At 29.5% G+C, this 17,291-nt stretch overlaps 1 protein-coding gene across 8 annotated transcripts in view; it reads right to left on the bottom strand.

Moving 5' to 3' along the window:
* LOC111678590 (mucin-19) overlaps positions 1–17,291 on the bottom strand; it is a 66,828-nt gene that overhangs the window by 10,329 nt on the left and 39,208 nt on the right. Inside the window, exon 1 of one of the 8 annotated variants that reach the window (XM_023439987.2) lies at positions 6,461–6,921. The exons of the other annotated variants lie outside the window; for them this stretch is intronic. Coding sequence (XP_023295755.2) covers positions 6,461–6,745 — 285 coding nt within the window. The 5' untranslated portion in view covers positions 6,746–6,921. Of the gene's footprint in view, positions 1–6,460; positions 6,922–17,291 lie in introns of those variants that run through there. 8 annotated transcript variants of the gene reach the window in all.

Below are 17,291 nucleotides of genomic sequence, written 5' to 3'. Positions count from 1 at the left end.
CTGAACTAGAACTGAACTAGAACTGAACTAGAACTGAACTAGAAGTGAACTAGAACTGAACTAGAACTGAACTAGAACTGAACTAGAACTGAACTAGAACTGAACTAGTACTGAACTAGAACTTGTCTAGATCTGAACTAGAACTTAACTAGAACTGAACTAGAACTGAACTAAAACTGAACTAGAACTGAATTAGAACTGAGTATTATAGAGGATTATAGGGTATAAATCATCCACTGACTTGACTCTTTTAGAGGTTCATTTTCGTTTTGTTTCCCATTTCAATCGTTATTTTTTAACATTTTTTTGTTGTATGTTAAAGTAGTTGTTGTTTTAATTTTCCTATTTCTATTTTAAATAAATAAAATAAATGAATAAATAGTTGGTGCAATTATAGTTGTTGTTAGGTTGACATTTACATGTGAATTCTTATATTGTTTCTTTGTGAAAAAAGGTCATTGAGAATTTCTTTTTTATTACAAACAAATATACTCTATATATGTTTGTACATTGTTATAGGTTTAGTAATATGTATATAATTTACAAATAAATTATTAATGATTGTAAACTAATGTGATAAATTATTGATTTTTTGTTGAGTTACTGAGATCATTAAAATATCTATTAGAAAACCTAATTAAAAAAAAAAATTGTTTGAGGTGGTTTCAAAAGAAATTTACTCGTTATTGGAATTACTCATATTTACACAAAAGGAGGTAATATTTTAGCAAAAATGCTTTTTATAAAAATTAATATTCTATTATTAGGTTCTTCAGAAAATTGTAAATTTAATCTAATGCATGGAAAATAACTAACAATAATTTAAAATTAGCAGAATAATAAAGTTTGTGAAGATTTTTTTGTTTGCAAAAAAAAAAACTATATTAAACTAATGGTGGGCTTATAATTTTTACAAAAATTCTTAAAGTACCTTCCACTAAAGTAAAATGTATTTCAAAATATTTCAATTTTTTTCACTACTGATTAAATTAATCAAAAATTCTTTGTAAATATTTCCTCTCTTTTTTTGGTTACAAAGCATTTTCATATGCAAGTTTTACTGTACAAATATAAAAAGGAATAAAATTAACAATAGAACAAAAAAGACACAAGAAAAAAATAAATAAAATATGTAATAATAAAAATAAGAGTAAAATCCATTTTTGCACCCCTAATTTCAAAACGAAATTTTTTACATTAACATTATTACCAAACAACAACAACAAAATCATTATTGTACTCATCATCATCGACGTCGTCATCATCAGAGACGTCAACATGAATATCACAGCCACCAAAATCTATCTCAAGCTGAGTGTGTTTGTTTAAATAAAAAAATATATATATATTTTAAGGAACAGAGGAGACGAACGACGATGAATGTCATCGCCGACGTCTGTATGCCACACGTTGAATTTTTATTATTATTATTATTTTGTATTTTATATATTAAAATTCTCTTATAAAAAACAAAGACACACATACTTAAATGAGTTCGATTTGAACACAGAATAAAGATGATGATGATGACGACAACGATGACAATAATCATGCTCTTCTCTATCTTATTCTTTTATTACATACTTTTCCCTGCAGATCGGAATGGCTGTATCTAACATGTGATTTTACTACTCATAAACTAACAGAATAAGAATTGAGCTAGATTTGAGTTAAAACTGAACTATAACAGAACAAGAACAGAACTAGAACAGAACTAGAACTGAACTAGAACTGACCAGAACTGAACTAGAACTGAACTAGAACTGAACTAGAACTGAACTAGAACTGAACTGAACTAGAACTGAACTCGAACTAGAACTGAACTAGAACTGAACTATAACTGAACTAGAACTGAACTAGAACTGAACTCGAACTAGAACTGAACTGAACTAGAACTGAACTATAACTGAACTAGAACTAAACTAGAACTAAACTAGAACTAAACTAGAACTAAACTAGAACTAAACTAGAACTGAAATAGAACTATAACTGAACTAGAACTGAACTAGAACTGAACTAGAACTGAGCTAGAAATGAACTAGAACTGAACTAGAAAAGAACTAAAACTGAACTATAACTGTGCTAGAACTAAGCTAGAACTGAGCTAGTACTGAACTAGCAATAAACGAAAACTAAACAGGAACTACAAAGAGTGCATTCTTATGTTTCAAATGATCTCAAGTTATAAACAATTTGTGAATAAAAGATCCCAAAAAAACCTACCCAAAAATAAGTATACATTGCCTCCTATCAAAACTGCTTGAAAATACAAAATATACAAATATCTATCTTTGTACATATTATGTTTATATGCAGCACATACTTTACATTACATAAAACCAATTGCACGGTTTAAAATCTACTTGAGTAGTAGCAGCAGCAAAACAAATGGAAATAAAAATAATAAAATAACTTACGAAAATTTAAAAAGGTATTGAACCTCCTAAACCAAACACCCCACAATGTACACCCCACCATCATCAACATAAAAAACGACGAAATGAATTGAAACCAACAGGCCAAATAGAGGAAGTCACATACATTCATATGTATATAAATATGTATATTAAGCAGAAGGTAGACTAACTGACTAAATGTATGGATGGTGGAAAATGGGTTGTTTGCTAGGGAGAATGAGACAGCGAGAGAGAGAGAGAGACCGACTGAAGTGTAAATATGAATAAAACAAAAACTTCACTATTTGTTAGAAAAGAGAAAAACATTAGTATAAGCAACATTTAGTTGTAATAAATTGTCAATGTTTTTTCGTAGTTTTTAGTTTTATAAACTGCCTGCTTGCCGCCTTCTTTTTGTCTTCCTTTTAAGTATAGAAATCTTTCGTAAAGAATATAGAATAAAATAGGCAAACACCAATAATATGTAATGTAAAAATGTTAGTATATAGTTTTTAGTTAACCCTTTTGGAGGTTCTAAGGAACACAATCACTATTAATTTCCAGATTATTAGAAATAAAAATCTGTACAAGATCAGCTTTATTAGGATGCTATTTTGTAACTCGTTTTGAAAGCCAAATAAACTGAACTATAACTCAACTATAACTAAATCTTATTATCATACTTTGTCGGTAAACATAGCATGACTAAACATGTCATGACTTTTTAAAGGCAAGAAGTTGAATTAACCCAGAGACTTAGAAGAATGAAAAGGTGCATTCTCCAATATATTAAAGAATCAACTCTGATTTTCTACATTGCGATAGGGATTACATCTTCTTGCATGAATCGAAATTTGGTATGGAGGTGATTGTATTATAGAACTCCAACTGTTGCCTTAATAATCAAAATGATACAGGTATCAACAGGTGCTGAAATTAAGGTCTGGTTTTTCCGATAAAGATAATCTGTATTCTTTGTTTAAAACTAATTTAATTAATGTTTTGTGTTATCAGTAATCAGTAACGTTACTTATTATCTAAATTTAAAATGAAATAAAGTTAATATGTTGTAATTTTCTGATTTGTTTTATCAATTTAATGAAAATAATGTATGCAAAAAACAGCTATTCATTGTTTATGTTTTTGACTGAAAAGTTGGCAATACTAACAAAGTTAACTTATCTTAAATCCATAACTGAAAAACACAATCATCGGTTAAAGTCCACCTAAATTTGTTCCGAGTTTAATCTAACAAAAAGTTAAGTTGATTAAACCTGGTTTAATATATGTTTCGTGTTTTTCAGTTATCAGTAATGTTACTTATCATCTTAGTTTAACTGAGTGTAATTGGTCAATTAAACTCAAGTTATAAGTGAGAAAACACAATTAACAAAAACAATAAAACAATGATTTCGGAAGAACAAAAACATAATATTTTAAGTAAATTGCAATTTTCTGATTTGTTTTGTTTTATTAATTATTGTTTTTTTTTCAAAATTTTCCATTTTACAAAAGTATTGTTTGCAAAAAACAGCTGTTCATTGTTTATGTTTTTGAGTGAAAAGTTGGCAATACTAACAAAGTTAACTGAGCTTTAATCTAAAACTGAAAAACACAATTATCGGTTAAAGTTCACATAAATTTGTTCCAAGTTTAATCTAACAAAAAGTTAAGCCTAGTTTAACTGAGTAGTAAGAAACCCGCTCTAAGAGAGTTGGATTTAACCAAAACCAAATATTGAAGACAAAGTTAGACATAAAGACATTAAACTTAATCCGAGACTAATTAGAGAATATAAAACTTAAGGAAATATAAAAACTGTTAAAAGTTTGTGCTGAAAAGAAACAAAACAAGATAAGGCAAGAATGCTGAATGTTTAAAAATGTCCATGAGAATGGTACCATAAATCTGTAAAATAAATTTTACTAAATCAAACTGTAAAAAAAAATAATCCCCCTAACTGCCTTACAATGGGTTAATGTAAGACACAATGATTTATAATTAAAAAGGTAGCATTCAGAAAAAAAATCTATCTAGAACCCTATACAAACACACACACACACACGCGAAAACACGTACCAATATCATACACATATGAAAAAAGCGGGGTTGTGGTGTAAGTTAGTAGTGTCCTTTTTTTTGTAATACAAAATCCCGCACACATATTATAACAAAATATTTATATTGTATGTGTATATGAGAAATGAGTAAAAAGATATTTAAAACCTAAAAACTCTCACGAGATATTAAAAGAAGAGTCAACAAAAAAAAAAAACGAAAGAAATTAACCCAAACAAGGAAGAGAAAATGTGGTAATAACAAACAAAGGAGATATAGGAACAAAAATGGAGGAAGTTATAAATGTTGACAATTTAGAGAGTTTCATAAAGGTGAGAATTTAAACGCTTAAATGTGAATGGATATATGAGAAAAGATTAGGGTAATTAGATAAAGAAAAGATTTGAAAGATTATGTAAGGTATTTAGTTCTAATATTGGGATAAACTAATGATTGATGTTTGGTTTTAGATCTATCAGGAGCTCTTATAAGTTAACAAATTTCCATTATCGTATGTCAATTTCCATACTAACTAGTTCCTTACTGTGTTAAGTTCTATGACAGTAATTCTCTTAAGATTGCTTTTAAGTGTGTTTTTGTACTCTCTACTTCGATCCATTCATGTAGGATTTGTAGTACCAACCATAATTTTATAGGTCACTTTGTTCAGGTCCTTTTTTGGAACTAAATGGACAGACCTAAATAAACCAACCATAGCTTTCACATATAACGGAAACTTATTACCGTTTCAACCTATTTCATAGGACAATTTTCTCAAGTCCTTTTTTGAACTAACTGGACAGAACTAAACGGACAAAGGCTGAAATAATTACCAATATGTTGAGATAAGTATTCCAAATGAACTGCGGACGCAACTATGAACAATTGAATGTAGAGAATTTGAAGAAGACAATGTAAATTCAAAGTGTCTTGATCATTCGTAGGAATTATTAAAGATAGGCGAGTTAATAAAAGTGAAATTTTTGTTCCCTTGAAGAAAATTTCATTCACAATAATCGATTTTTTCACACCACAGCTGTTCATTGTTTACAAAACAAAATCAACAAATTTTACAACAGTTGAAATTTTTCACGTCAAAAAAAGATGGCGAAAAAGGGAAAATATTTCACAAGGAATTTTCTTTGACGATATTGAATTATTTTGGGATCGATGTTCTTTCTAATATTTCATTTGTCAGAAACATTGGTTAGAAAATTCCAAGAAACTACGTTCATGAAACAAAGATTTATAATATCGGACGGTAATACCTTTAAAGAGATTTCTATAAATGGTTTCCCAAAAACATTTTTCATTTAAAGGAAGAAACGACATAAAAGGTCCGATATTTGTTTTATTTGATCTAACATACATCCTGCATTTAAATTCAAAATCGAATAATATATTTTCTAAAATTTTAGCGTTAAAAAAAAACACTCAACTAATTTGACATCACTATTTAGGGACGAGAGGAAACTAAAATAAAGGAAAGAAATTATTTAAAATAATTTAAAAGAATCGTAAACACAATCAAATACACACACACACAAACAGAAACCAACAATTGCACACAAATTTGTACCAAAAAAAATGTAAATGAGGTACAAACTAAAAGAGAGAGAGTGTACGTACGATACCCATAATCAAAAATAAAGAGAGAGTAGGTATGAGTTAAAATAAATGAGAGAGAGAAACGAAAAAAATTATTGAAATTATAATTTAAAAAGGGAGATGAGCAAAAGAATAAATATAAAGAAATGAGATGAGTTACAAAAGTAAAAAAAAAACTGTTTACAATAAATAAAAAAAAAAACATAATAAATGAAAATTAAACAGACTGACAGGAAGAAAAAGTACAAAGAAAAAGAGGACATAAATTATTAATAAAATACAAAGCCCAAAGATTGATTTTATGTTAAAAATATTACAAGAATTTTTAAGAAAAATTATCATTGATAATTTTTTTTCATCAATTTTTTTTCTTTTCACGAGGGGTAATTTAATTTTACCTCAAAATAAATAGTGCCATTAATGTGAGATGTTGGTTGAGGTGAGGATGATGGCGGCATTGGTATGGCTTGTTGTTGCTGTTGTTGTAATAATAATGGTGGTGGTGGTGGCGGTTGAGCTGGTGGTGGTGGCGTTGTTGCTGTCACCACCGCCACAGAATGTTGAGTGTTTGTTGTTGTTGCTACTGATGCTGCTGCTGTCGTTGTCGAAGATGTTGTTGATTTATTTAAATGCTCACAAAAAGCAGTAAAACTGCTAAAATCCATAGGTTTAATAACTTCCATTTTGTTTTAGTTGGAGAAGAAGAAGCAGAATAATGAAAATCAAACATACAAATGCACACACACAATTTTAATTTCAAATTTATTTAATTATTTGCTCTTTCTTTTCATTTTTTCTTTATTTTAAGCATTCAACACATTTATTTGTTTTTTTTTTTGTTTTAATTGAAAATTAATTTAATTTCTTGTTGTTAGTGGTTGTTGTTGTTGCTGTTATTAATATGTATAAACAATTTATTTTATTTATAATTATATTTATTTCATCATCACAGGTGCTTATTTCAATTTATTTATAACATTTTTTTATTATTATTATTATTAATTTTGCATATTTATTATTATTTGCATATGTATTTGTTTACATAAATTAATAATTAATTATTAACTGCAAAGACTTTTAATATTCTTTTTTTATTTGCATTTGTTTGTTTAATTATTTTAATTTGCTTTTGGACTAGAATATAATTTTCTTTCTTTTTTTTTTGAATTTTTTTTCGCTGCTTCTTGCTTTTTTTTCTAATTCCTTTTGAAATTCAAATTTTTTTCTGTGGCTGTTGTTGTTAAAAAATTCCTCTTTCCTTTATGCCGTGTTTTTTCTTCTTATTTTTGTTGTTGTTACCACTTTAGTACACTCTGCACTCACTACTAAACACAACTACTACTGGTTCTACTACTTTTTTTGTAGGTTTTCGTTTGATTAAGAGCAAAAATTAAGAAAAAGGTATAATTCTTCTTCTTTAAGTTTTATTATAATTCTATATTTCTTGGTTTCGATTTTGTTGTTTTTTTTTTTTTTTGTTAATTTAATGATTATTATTTTTCTTATGTAGTGGTGATATTGGTGCCGCTTATTGTTGTTGTCATCGTCGTTTGTTTTAATGAATTGAAATTTTTCACAACTTTACAGCGCGGCGCTCAAACAAATAATGAGCACAACGCGCTAAATACAAGAGAGATAAACGTCGTTTTTGTTTGTTTGTGCCTTGCTTGCTTGCCTGCTCGCTGCTAGCTTGCCATGCATAGCTTACACAAGAGCAAACAAACAAACCCACAGCAGTAGAATAAGAAACAGAAGAAGCAGCAGCACAGGCACCATGTGTTGTTGTGCGACAAGCCAGCGTAGAATATTTCTTTTATTATTTTTTTGTTTTATTTTTGTATGTCTTTTTATTTATTTCATTTTCATATTTGTTGTTATTGTTTTTGTAGTTGGCTTCTAAGAGGAGCATACAAGTAAGCTAACCAACCAGCCAGCCATCAGCTTGCTTTGATAGAATAAAGTACGTTTATCCACCAACCAGCCAAACACTATAACCTACCATCATCATCATCACCAAAAAATGTACTCGTTCGTATAAGACGAAAGCAGGCAGCCTTTTTGCCAGAGTGCCAGGCTCGCAGTACCAATAGAGTAGAGTACATATGTATAATAGTTGTAGAAAAGAATAAAAATACTTAAATGTAGAAATACGGACACGTTGTGTTTGTGTGTATATTTTACAATTACAATGGGAAGTATAACTCAATAGAAATAATCATTTTATTTCATGAGTTTACCACTTAATTTAACATAATAAAGTAAAGGTAACAATATGAGCTTCGTGATCCTAGCAGTCTTATCCTTCTAAAAATGTTAATCTGACACATACGAGGAGAAGAGTGTATCCTTTCCAAAATAAAAGTGAAAGTTTCATTCCCTTGCAATTTGCATTCATTATTGTTGATTTTGTTCACTCGCAACAGCTGTTTATAGTTTACAAAATTCCAAATAATAGACTAGACTGAACTATTGACAAGAGAAACATTTGACTAGACTAAAAACTAGACCCAAGTCTAAACTTTAGAGTTGGCTTTAGATTGGAGACTATATTATAGATCAGACTAAACACTAGGCTGTAGACTTGACTATAGTACAGACTAGACTGAACTGTAGACAAGAGAAACATTTGACTAGAATAAAAACTAGACCCAAGTCTAAACTTTAGACTTGGCTTTAGACTGGAGACTATATTACAGATCAGACTAAAGACTAGGCTGTAGACTTGACTATAGTACAGACTATAGACTTAACTAGATTATAGACCAGACTATAGACTAGACTCTTTGTCCTTAACGGCAATTACATGTGAAATTTGTGTTAACATGGTAAGGTAGAAGGGGGATCATTCGCCATAGGGGCACATCTGTCAATGCGATTAACTTGAAAACCGAGTAATCGATTTTATCGCATTATCAATTTTTGTTTTCGTTTATCGATTATCTATCATCCCTAAAAATTTGAAACATTAACTTTACATGTGATGGGAGGCAGACATGATGTTTTTCAAAGGACTGTGAAAATACATATTTCACTGTGTGAACTTTTTGTGCTAACTTTTTTAGTTTTTGTGATAGAAAAAATATATTGGTTAGTATTAGAATGTCAATAATAGTGAACAATAAGACATAATAATATTTTCGATAATATAATTTAAAGCCCAAAAAAATTGAAACTAAACCCCAGAACTGCCCGTGGGGCACATGTGCCAATTATATGTAATACTTATGATGTAAAACAAAATTTGGTTAAAATATAGAAAAAATTAGTAATAATTTGTTTTAATTTTTTTTTTGTTAAGTTTTGTGAAATCAACAATAAATGTCTGGTTTATTACACTTTTTTAATGAATGGAAGTATGAAACAGCAAAACAAGTTTTTATTTTTGTAATTTTTTTTTTTTTATTTTACTAATGACAAATCTGGATGGGGCGGTATCGCCGTTTTTGGTCAGTGCGGAAAAGTTTAAAAAATATGTACATGAGGATGACTTGTGAAAGATTGAAAGGAATAAAACTAAAGCCAACATATCTAAGTATCCGAACCAAGAAAAAAATTAAGAATATGTATTATGGTTTTAATTTGAGGCCGCCTCAAAGAAAAAGTGGCGTATGGTCCCCCTTCTACCCTATATTTATTTTCCTCAAAGTAAATATTACTTTCTATTACTTTCTATTCACAATAGATGGTATTGTTATTAACAGCTGTTTATTGTTTACAAAATTCCAAAAAAAAATCACAACATGTAAAATGGGGAACCTACATATTTCATGTGATATTCTAATTGTTACCTAATTTACCAAAATTTCATTTATCACCTTTAATAACATTTTTCCAGATAAAATTTCTGGCATCATTGACGGCGGGTTATACTTCCCTTTTTTTATTTTAGAGTAATTGCTGTTCAATGTTTACTTAAATACAATATCGAGTAATATAAGAAAATACACGAAAACAAAAACAACAACAATAACCAAACTAAGAAATATTCTTATACTTTGATTTTGCTTAAAATTTTACCACTATTTGCTTACTTTGTTGTTATTGTCGTCATGATTATTACACGACAATGTTATTATGAAACAGAGATGGGAATTAACATTTTCAAATTGTAAAAATTAATAGGAAAAATGTTACATAAATTTCATATTTTTACGAAATTTAACAGATATAACAAAACAATACGAGTTCAAATTATTCTTTTAAAAATGGATAATAAAATTAAGTAGCGAAAGATTGTAGAAAAAAGTACCATTTTGACAACATTACCATCCCTGTTATCGCTGTTATTTTAAGACACACAGAGAGTCAAATTTGTGTATTTATTTAGATTCAATACAGTTTTGTTACCGATTTTGTCTTTCTTTTTTCAATAAAAGATTTTTTTACAAATGAGCTTGTCTCTACAACAACTTAAAATATAAATTTTCAATTGTAGTTGTTATTGCAAATACATACATATATATATTAGCTCCACAGAAAAGAACAAAAAAGGAACCTAAACTAAACTATAAATTTATTAAGAGCCTGTTCTTTTTGTTGTTGTTGTTGGTAAGGATGAAGAAAGAAAAAAAAAATGAATTTTACAGCAAGTATTTGTCAGTCAGTCTTCTTTTTCATATACGAAAAGAGAAAATGAGAAGGAGGTAGTAGTAGCTACAATAAGAACAAGACAAAATTAACTAAATTGCAAAGCCAGTGATATATGAACGATATTTAACCCAACAAACATTAAGGTTTGAAAACAACAACAGATAATGAGCGAAAGGTTCGCAGCAAATGTTTTACAATATCAGAAGTTTTATATATCTCTCGATGATGTTATTATTCAACTGGTGGGAATAGAATACATGTCTAACCACTAAACAACTGGAGGCAATAGTCGTTTTAAATTAAATATCTAGTTCCGAAATGCTAGATATTTTAAGGGATATAAGACCAACCCAGCAGTTCGACAAAGAGTCAATGCATACGAAAAAGACAGTAATTTCCACTAATAGTTAACCACCTGGATGATCGTAATTCGTACGTTTTGGGTCATTCGTCACGAGAATGAAGACAGTCGTCACTTTAGTGCCCTCTTTGTAAGCGGGAGCGGAGACACTCGTCCCTTTACTATCCTCAAGTAACCTAAAGATTATACTCTTAAAAGTAGTTTTTTTGTTGTACTTCTGAAAGTGGTTATTTTACCCATCTTCTGAAGAAATGTTTATTACTTTCTACTAATATGCCACCATCTGGTTGACTCAAATTTATATCTTTCGGGTCAATCGTCACATTTTTGCCCCAAAGTATTCTAGAGAGTAGACACTTGAAATTTTTAAATTTTAGTTCCATTAATATCTTACCACCTGGCTGACTCCAATTCGTATTTTTTTTTGGTCTTTCGTCACAAATAAACTCTTGGTAAACGATAATGAAGACAGTCGTCACTTTAGTGTCCCCTTTGTAAGCGAGAGGGAAGGCAATCGTTTCTTTACTGTCTCTTTGTAGGGTGTAGAGTGACGATTGACTTCCTCGTAGGACAAGCCCATGTTAAAATGGTCGGTCACCTGGGTAGTCAGGTGGCTAGGGGCCACCACAAGTGGTAGGTTAAGTGTACAGTTCGGGACTATCCCGTCGAACTGCTGGGTAGAAACAGAATGACATTTTGCTTTTCTGAATTTTCTGTTTGTTGGGTTTTTATTGTAATTGTTGTTTTGATGTATTTACTTTAGTTCAGATTTTCCAGAATTTCTCCAGAAGTTTGACAGATATTTAATGTATTTGAAAATTAAAGTCATTTCCACTAACATCCAAACACATGGTTGGCTGCAATTTGTCTTTCTGCAAATGTGCAGTCGTCACTATAGTATACAATTTGTAAGTGAGAGCGGAGACAATCGACACTTTACAATAACCAAAAATGAAGTGAAAAGGGTCATTACAATGTTCCTTTGTATGAAGTGACGAGTAGCAGTCAGTTGGCTAGGGGTAACATTAATCGGTAGGTTAAGTATCTCGTTCAAAAATGTGCCCGAACTGCTGGCTTGGTATGACAGTATGCGGTTCAGCATAAGGATATTTTATATATTTTATATGATTGCTTTATTGCTCTCTAACATTGTCAAACTAATAATATGACATGTGTTTTGAATATTACACTAGGATTTAACTGTTTACTTCGGTACTCTCTCTCTCCCCCTCTCTCTCTCTCAATTTAATAAATAAATGTTGCATAAAAAATGATTTGAAGTTAAGACTTCTAATGTTGAAGAAGCTTCAAATGAGTTTAAAGGTTTTTTACTGTATTTTCATTATTAAAGGATTTCTTCCACTCTTCTATAAAAATCAGTTGCATAGGTTATAGAAAAAAGAATGTATTAGTGGAACTAATTAGTTGAGTGGCACTGTATAGTAAATATTTATTAAAAATCTATAGCAAACCATTTAAAATTAAGGAAATTATTAAGGAAGTAATCAAATTTCTCTTCCCTTTAAATGCTTTTGAGATGGAATCATGATTGACACTAGTAGAAAATATAATCTTGATTTTTGCATAAAAATAAAAGCTGAGATTTTAAAATTATTAAAATTTAACTATTTTTTTAATTCAAAATATTTTTTTTAATTCTATATTATCCAAAAAAATGTTTTTTCCTTACGGCTTGATTTGACAAGTGTAAATAAATAAATAAGACACACACACACTGTTTACTTAACATACATAAATGTGTATGTGTGCCTAAGTGTGCTGCTAGCTAGTGTGTATTGTATGTGAGAGTATTGGTTATAGTACAAATGGCGACAATATTAGGATTTGTTTTAAGCAATATAAATAATTATAATAGTTTTATAATTTATAATATAAAATGTAAGAAAATATAAAATTCTTACAGATGGGAGTAACGTAATATATTTAAAGTGAGAGAGAGTGTGAGAGAGCGTGTGTCTAAAACGCGTGATATTTAGAAGAGGGGTGGGAGTAATAATAATGTATGTAAATGTATAAAAAAAATATGTTTAATTATTATAGGAGAGTAAGAGAAAATTGACAATTTGTAATATGTAGTTGAAAAAAGAAAGAAAGAAAATGGTGGTTGCTAGTACCTATAGTTTTTTGTTGTTGTTATTATTGGTTTATGTGTTTATTTAAAACTTTTTTTGGCTTGAATTTTGTTCCACTATTGTTGCGTTTATGATTAAAGAAAGTTATTAAAAGATTACAATATCTAGGTAAAGTTAGATTTCTTTGGCTAAAAAGTGTTTCGGAAGAAGTATGAAAGTAAACAAGAAATATGTTTTTAATTCGTGCTAATTAGGGTAGAAGGGGGATCATTCGCCATAGGGGCACATCTGCCAATGCGAATAACTTGAAAACCGAGTAACCGATTTTATCGCATTATCAAATTTTGTTTTGGTTTATCGATTATCTATCATCTCTGAAAATTTGAAACATTAACTTTACATATGATGGGAGGCAGACATGATTAATTGATTTTCAAAGGGCTGTGAAAATACATATTTCACTGTGTGAACTTTTTGTGCTAACTTTTTTAGTTTTTGTGATAGAATAAATATATTAGTCAGTGTTAGAACGTCTATAATAGTGAACAATAAGACATAATAATATTTGCGATAATATAATTTAAAACCCCGAAAAAATTGAAACTAAACTCCAGAACTGCCCGTGGGACACATGCGCCAAATATATGTAATGCTTGTGATGTAGAACAAAATTTGGTTAAAATATAGAACAAATCAGTAATAAATTTGTTTTAATTTTTTTTTTTGTTATGTTTTGTGAAATAAACAATAAATATCTGGTTTATTATACTTTGTTTAATGAATTAAAGTATAAAACACCAATATAATTTTTTATTTTTGTAATTTTTTCTATTATTTTACTAATGACAAATCTGCCCCATCCCCTTGGCGCATTTACCCCATGGATGGGGCGGTATCCCCGTTTTTGGTCAGTGCGGAAAAATTAAAAAATATATATACATGAGGATGACTTAGGAAATATTGAAAGGTATAAAACTAAAGCCAACATATCTAAGTATCCGAACCAAGAAAAAAATTAAGAATATGTATTGTGGTTTTAATTTGAGGCCGCCTCAAAAAAAAAAAAAAAAAGTGGCTATGGTCCCCCTTCTACCCTACCTGACCTTAACTGTATTGATTTTAGTTTCTAGCTTCATCTACATTTTATTACCAGACTCGATTCAAGCATACATTATTCAAATACACTTACAAATACGTAAGAAATATTACAAAATTTAGCCATAATCAAGACTCCCAAAACCCATATTTATGCATATGGTTTATACATATGAATCTTGTATTTTATAGCTTCTCTATATTAAACTTTTTTTTACAACAACCTGACGGTGCTTTTACTATTGCTGTTGTCGTTGTTCAACCATTTAGTTAAATAGACAACCTAAGAACTGTAGCAAACCACCTCCCATGTTGTTGTGAGGTTATGAATTTTTAAAGTTGCCAGATCGTTTTTTTAGGAAATACCTGTTTTCCCCTTAAGGGTAGAAATACAATATTGCGTCTGCGGAGACGGATATTTTTTTATATTGAGTTTTGACAACTTAAATCGTTGAAGAAATCCGCACCAAATTAAAATTTATTTTAATTTGTTTACGGATTTTCTCTCATTTACATTTAGAGTTGCCACTTTTAATGAACAAAAACCATGTGGTGAATAAATAAACTATGAAATACAAAAACAAAAAACAATAAAATGGCTACAAATCCGCAACCGTAGCCGCACTCCGCAGGATTGTAATTTCTACTCTAAGACGTTTTACATTTATAAAGAGTTAATATTGAAAAAATCATTAAAATGTCAAAAAGATTCCATGAGTTTCTTAAGGTGAGATTCATATATGTTGACCCAAAATCACATATTATGCTTGAGCAGTTATATTCTTCCACCTTCTGGCCACTCTATACTTGGCTAATATAAAGCCTACAACAAATCAACGTTTTCGAAATTATCCCAGTCAAGTGAGTAAGTAATTCCCATAAAAGTAAAATGTGTATGTTTTTGCTGTTGCTGCTGCTGCTTTGGCTCTAAAGTCGATTTATTATTTTCTTCATTATTATTAAAAAGTGTTCATTTTGTTTAGGTTTCAAAAGAATTTCTTCTTGGCTTTATCGCGCCGCTCATATACACATGCGAAATTAGGTTTTGTGTTCTCGCCGTTTTGTAATCTATTCGTATTCTTTTACGTTACGGTTTTAATATTTTTTCTTTTTGTAACATCCACCCTTTTTTTAACAACATGCCGTTTGAAGTCAAGTTTGGACATTTTTCACTACCGCATGGCTAACTTATGTGATGGTGGAAAGAGAGAGGGAAGGTAAGCGCAGAAATAAAAGTCAAAAGATATCAATGCCAAGATTTTTCTTCAAGTTATATTGTCGAACTTTTCGATTTTGAAACTTTTAAACTGTCCCTATTTCAAAAATTTCGTAACTTCTATTTTCGTAATATTTACAAAAATTTCGTGTATAATACGAAATATTATTTAATAAAATCCTTTTCTATTTTTTACGAAAGTACGAAAACCTTTCGTAATATTTTTTTTCTTAAATTTTAGCAAAATTAAACATAATTATATTAATTATATTATGATTAAATAAAACTACAACATTTTTATAAAATTTAAGAAAAAAATATTATTCTTGAATTATTTTCATAAAAAAATGAAAATTCGTGCGGAGGAGAATAATTTTCAACTAAAATTTAAAAATTTATTTTAAAATGAACAAAAATGTTTGAATAAATTATTGTTTCCTAAATTTTATCATTTTTATTCAAAATTCCCTTTTTTCAATTTATGTAAATTATTTTTTTCAAGAACATTTTGCAATGTACTAAAATATTTCGTACAATTTCGTATATATTACGAAAGAATTTCGTGGAGCGAAACAACGAACGATTCGTACAATGTACGACATTTTTCGTATATAGTAAGCATGGATTTTTTTAGGAAGAATTTCTACAGGAAGAATTTGCTTTTTTTTAAACAGCATTTCTCGGAAAAAATGTTGCATATTAATCTACATAATTTCCCTAGAAGAATAGTAGCTCTTTTCAGGATAAGATTCCTCGGAAAGTTGCTCTATTTTTAATAACATTTCCTCGAAGGAAGGTTGCTACATTCTAGATACAATTTATTTATTGTAGATAAAATTCCTCAGAAAGAACTTGTTCCTTTTTGACAGCATTTCTCAAAGGAAATGTTGCATTAATCTATATAACTTTCCTAGGAGAACATTAATTCTATTCTAGACTACTTTCCTTGGAAAGTTCCTTCCTTCAAGGAAAGTCGTTCAATATTAGAGAACTTTTCTCAGTGGAAAGTTGCTCTATTCTAGACAAAACTTCAAGATAGAAAATAGCACCTTTCTAGACAAATTTCCCTAAAAAAATTTGCTCTATTCTTAACAAATTTCCTGGGAAGAAAGTTAATCTCTTCTTGGCAAATTTCCTCAAAGGAAAATTGCTCAATTCTAAAAAATCATGTTCCTATTTATAACAGAAAAACTTGTATTTCTCCTTCGGGAAAAGTGAGTTTATATCGATATTGCCTTGACATCTTAAGCTGGATGTTCACACCACGCTACGCTTTCTACGCGTCTGTCAAAAAAGTACAATCAATGTATTTTTACAAGTACAAAAGCGTAGAATGCCTTGACGCTTAGAATGCTTAAAGTAGATCTACTTTCTATTCTTTTATAAACGTCACAAGCCGCGCACGAACATGTCAGCTGATTTTGACATTTTATATTGTTTATTTAATGCGTATTTATAAATTTTAATAAAATAAAATGAGTTAAATGATAAAAAAATAAATTAAAGTTGTAGAAAAACGCGAAGTTTTCCTTACGAAAATCTGCAGTGTAATTTATACTTTTATAAAACTTATTTGTGCCAATTTTTAGAGAGATAGTAGAATATTTGACGTAATTATGGTATAAAAAGTTCAAATCGGGAGGTACGATTGTATGGGGGCTAGGTGAAATAATGGACCGATTTCAACCAGGCTTCGTCCCTGTGCCAAAAAACATGCTTGGTCCAAATTTCATCAAATTATCTTGAAAATTGCGGCCTGTACCATGCGCACAAGGTTTACATAGACAGCCAGCCTCAAAAAATGATTCTGAATCGATCGGTATACTTAAAGGTGGGTATTGGACCAATATTTTTGTATGTTACAAACATCAGCA

The sequence above is a fragment of the Lucilia cuprina genome, chromosome 2 (genome assembly GCF_022045245.1).
Source record: "Lucilia cuprina isolate Lc7/37 chromosome 2, ASM2204524v1, whole genome shotgun sequence".
In the NCBI taxonomy this organism is placed as follows: domain Eukaryota; kingdom Metazoa; phylum Arthropoda; class Insecta; order Diptera; family Calliphoridae; genus Lucilia; species Lucilia cuprina.
This window is presented reverse-complemented; position numbering and strand designations above follow the sequence as displayed.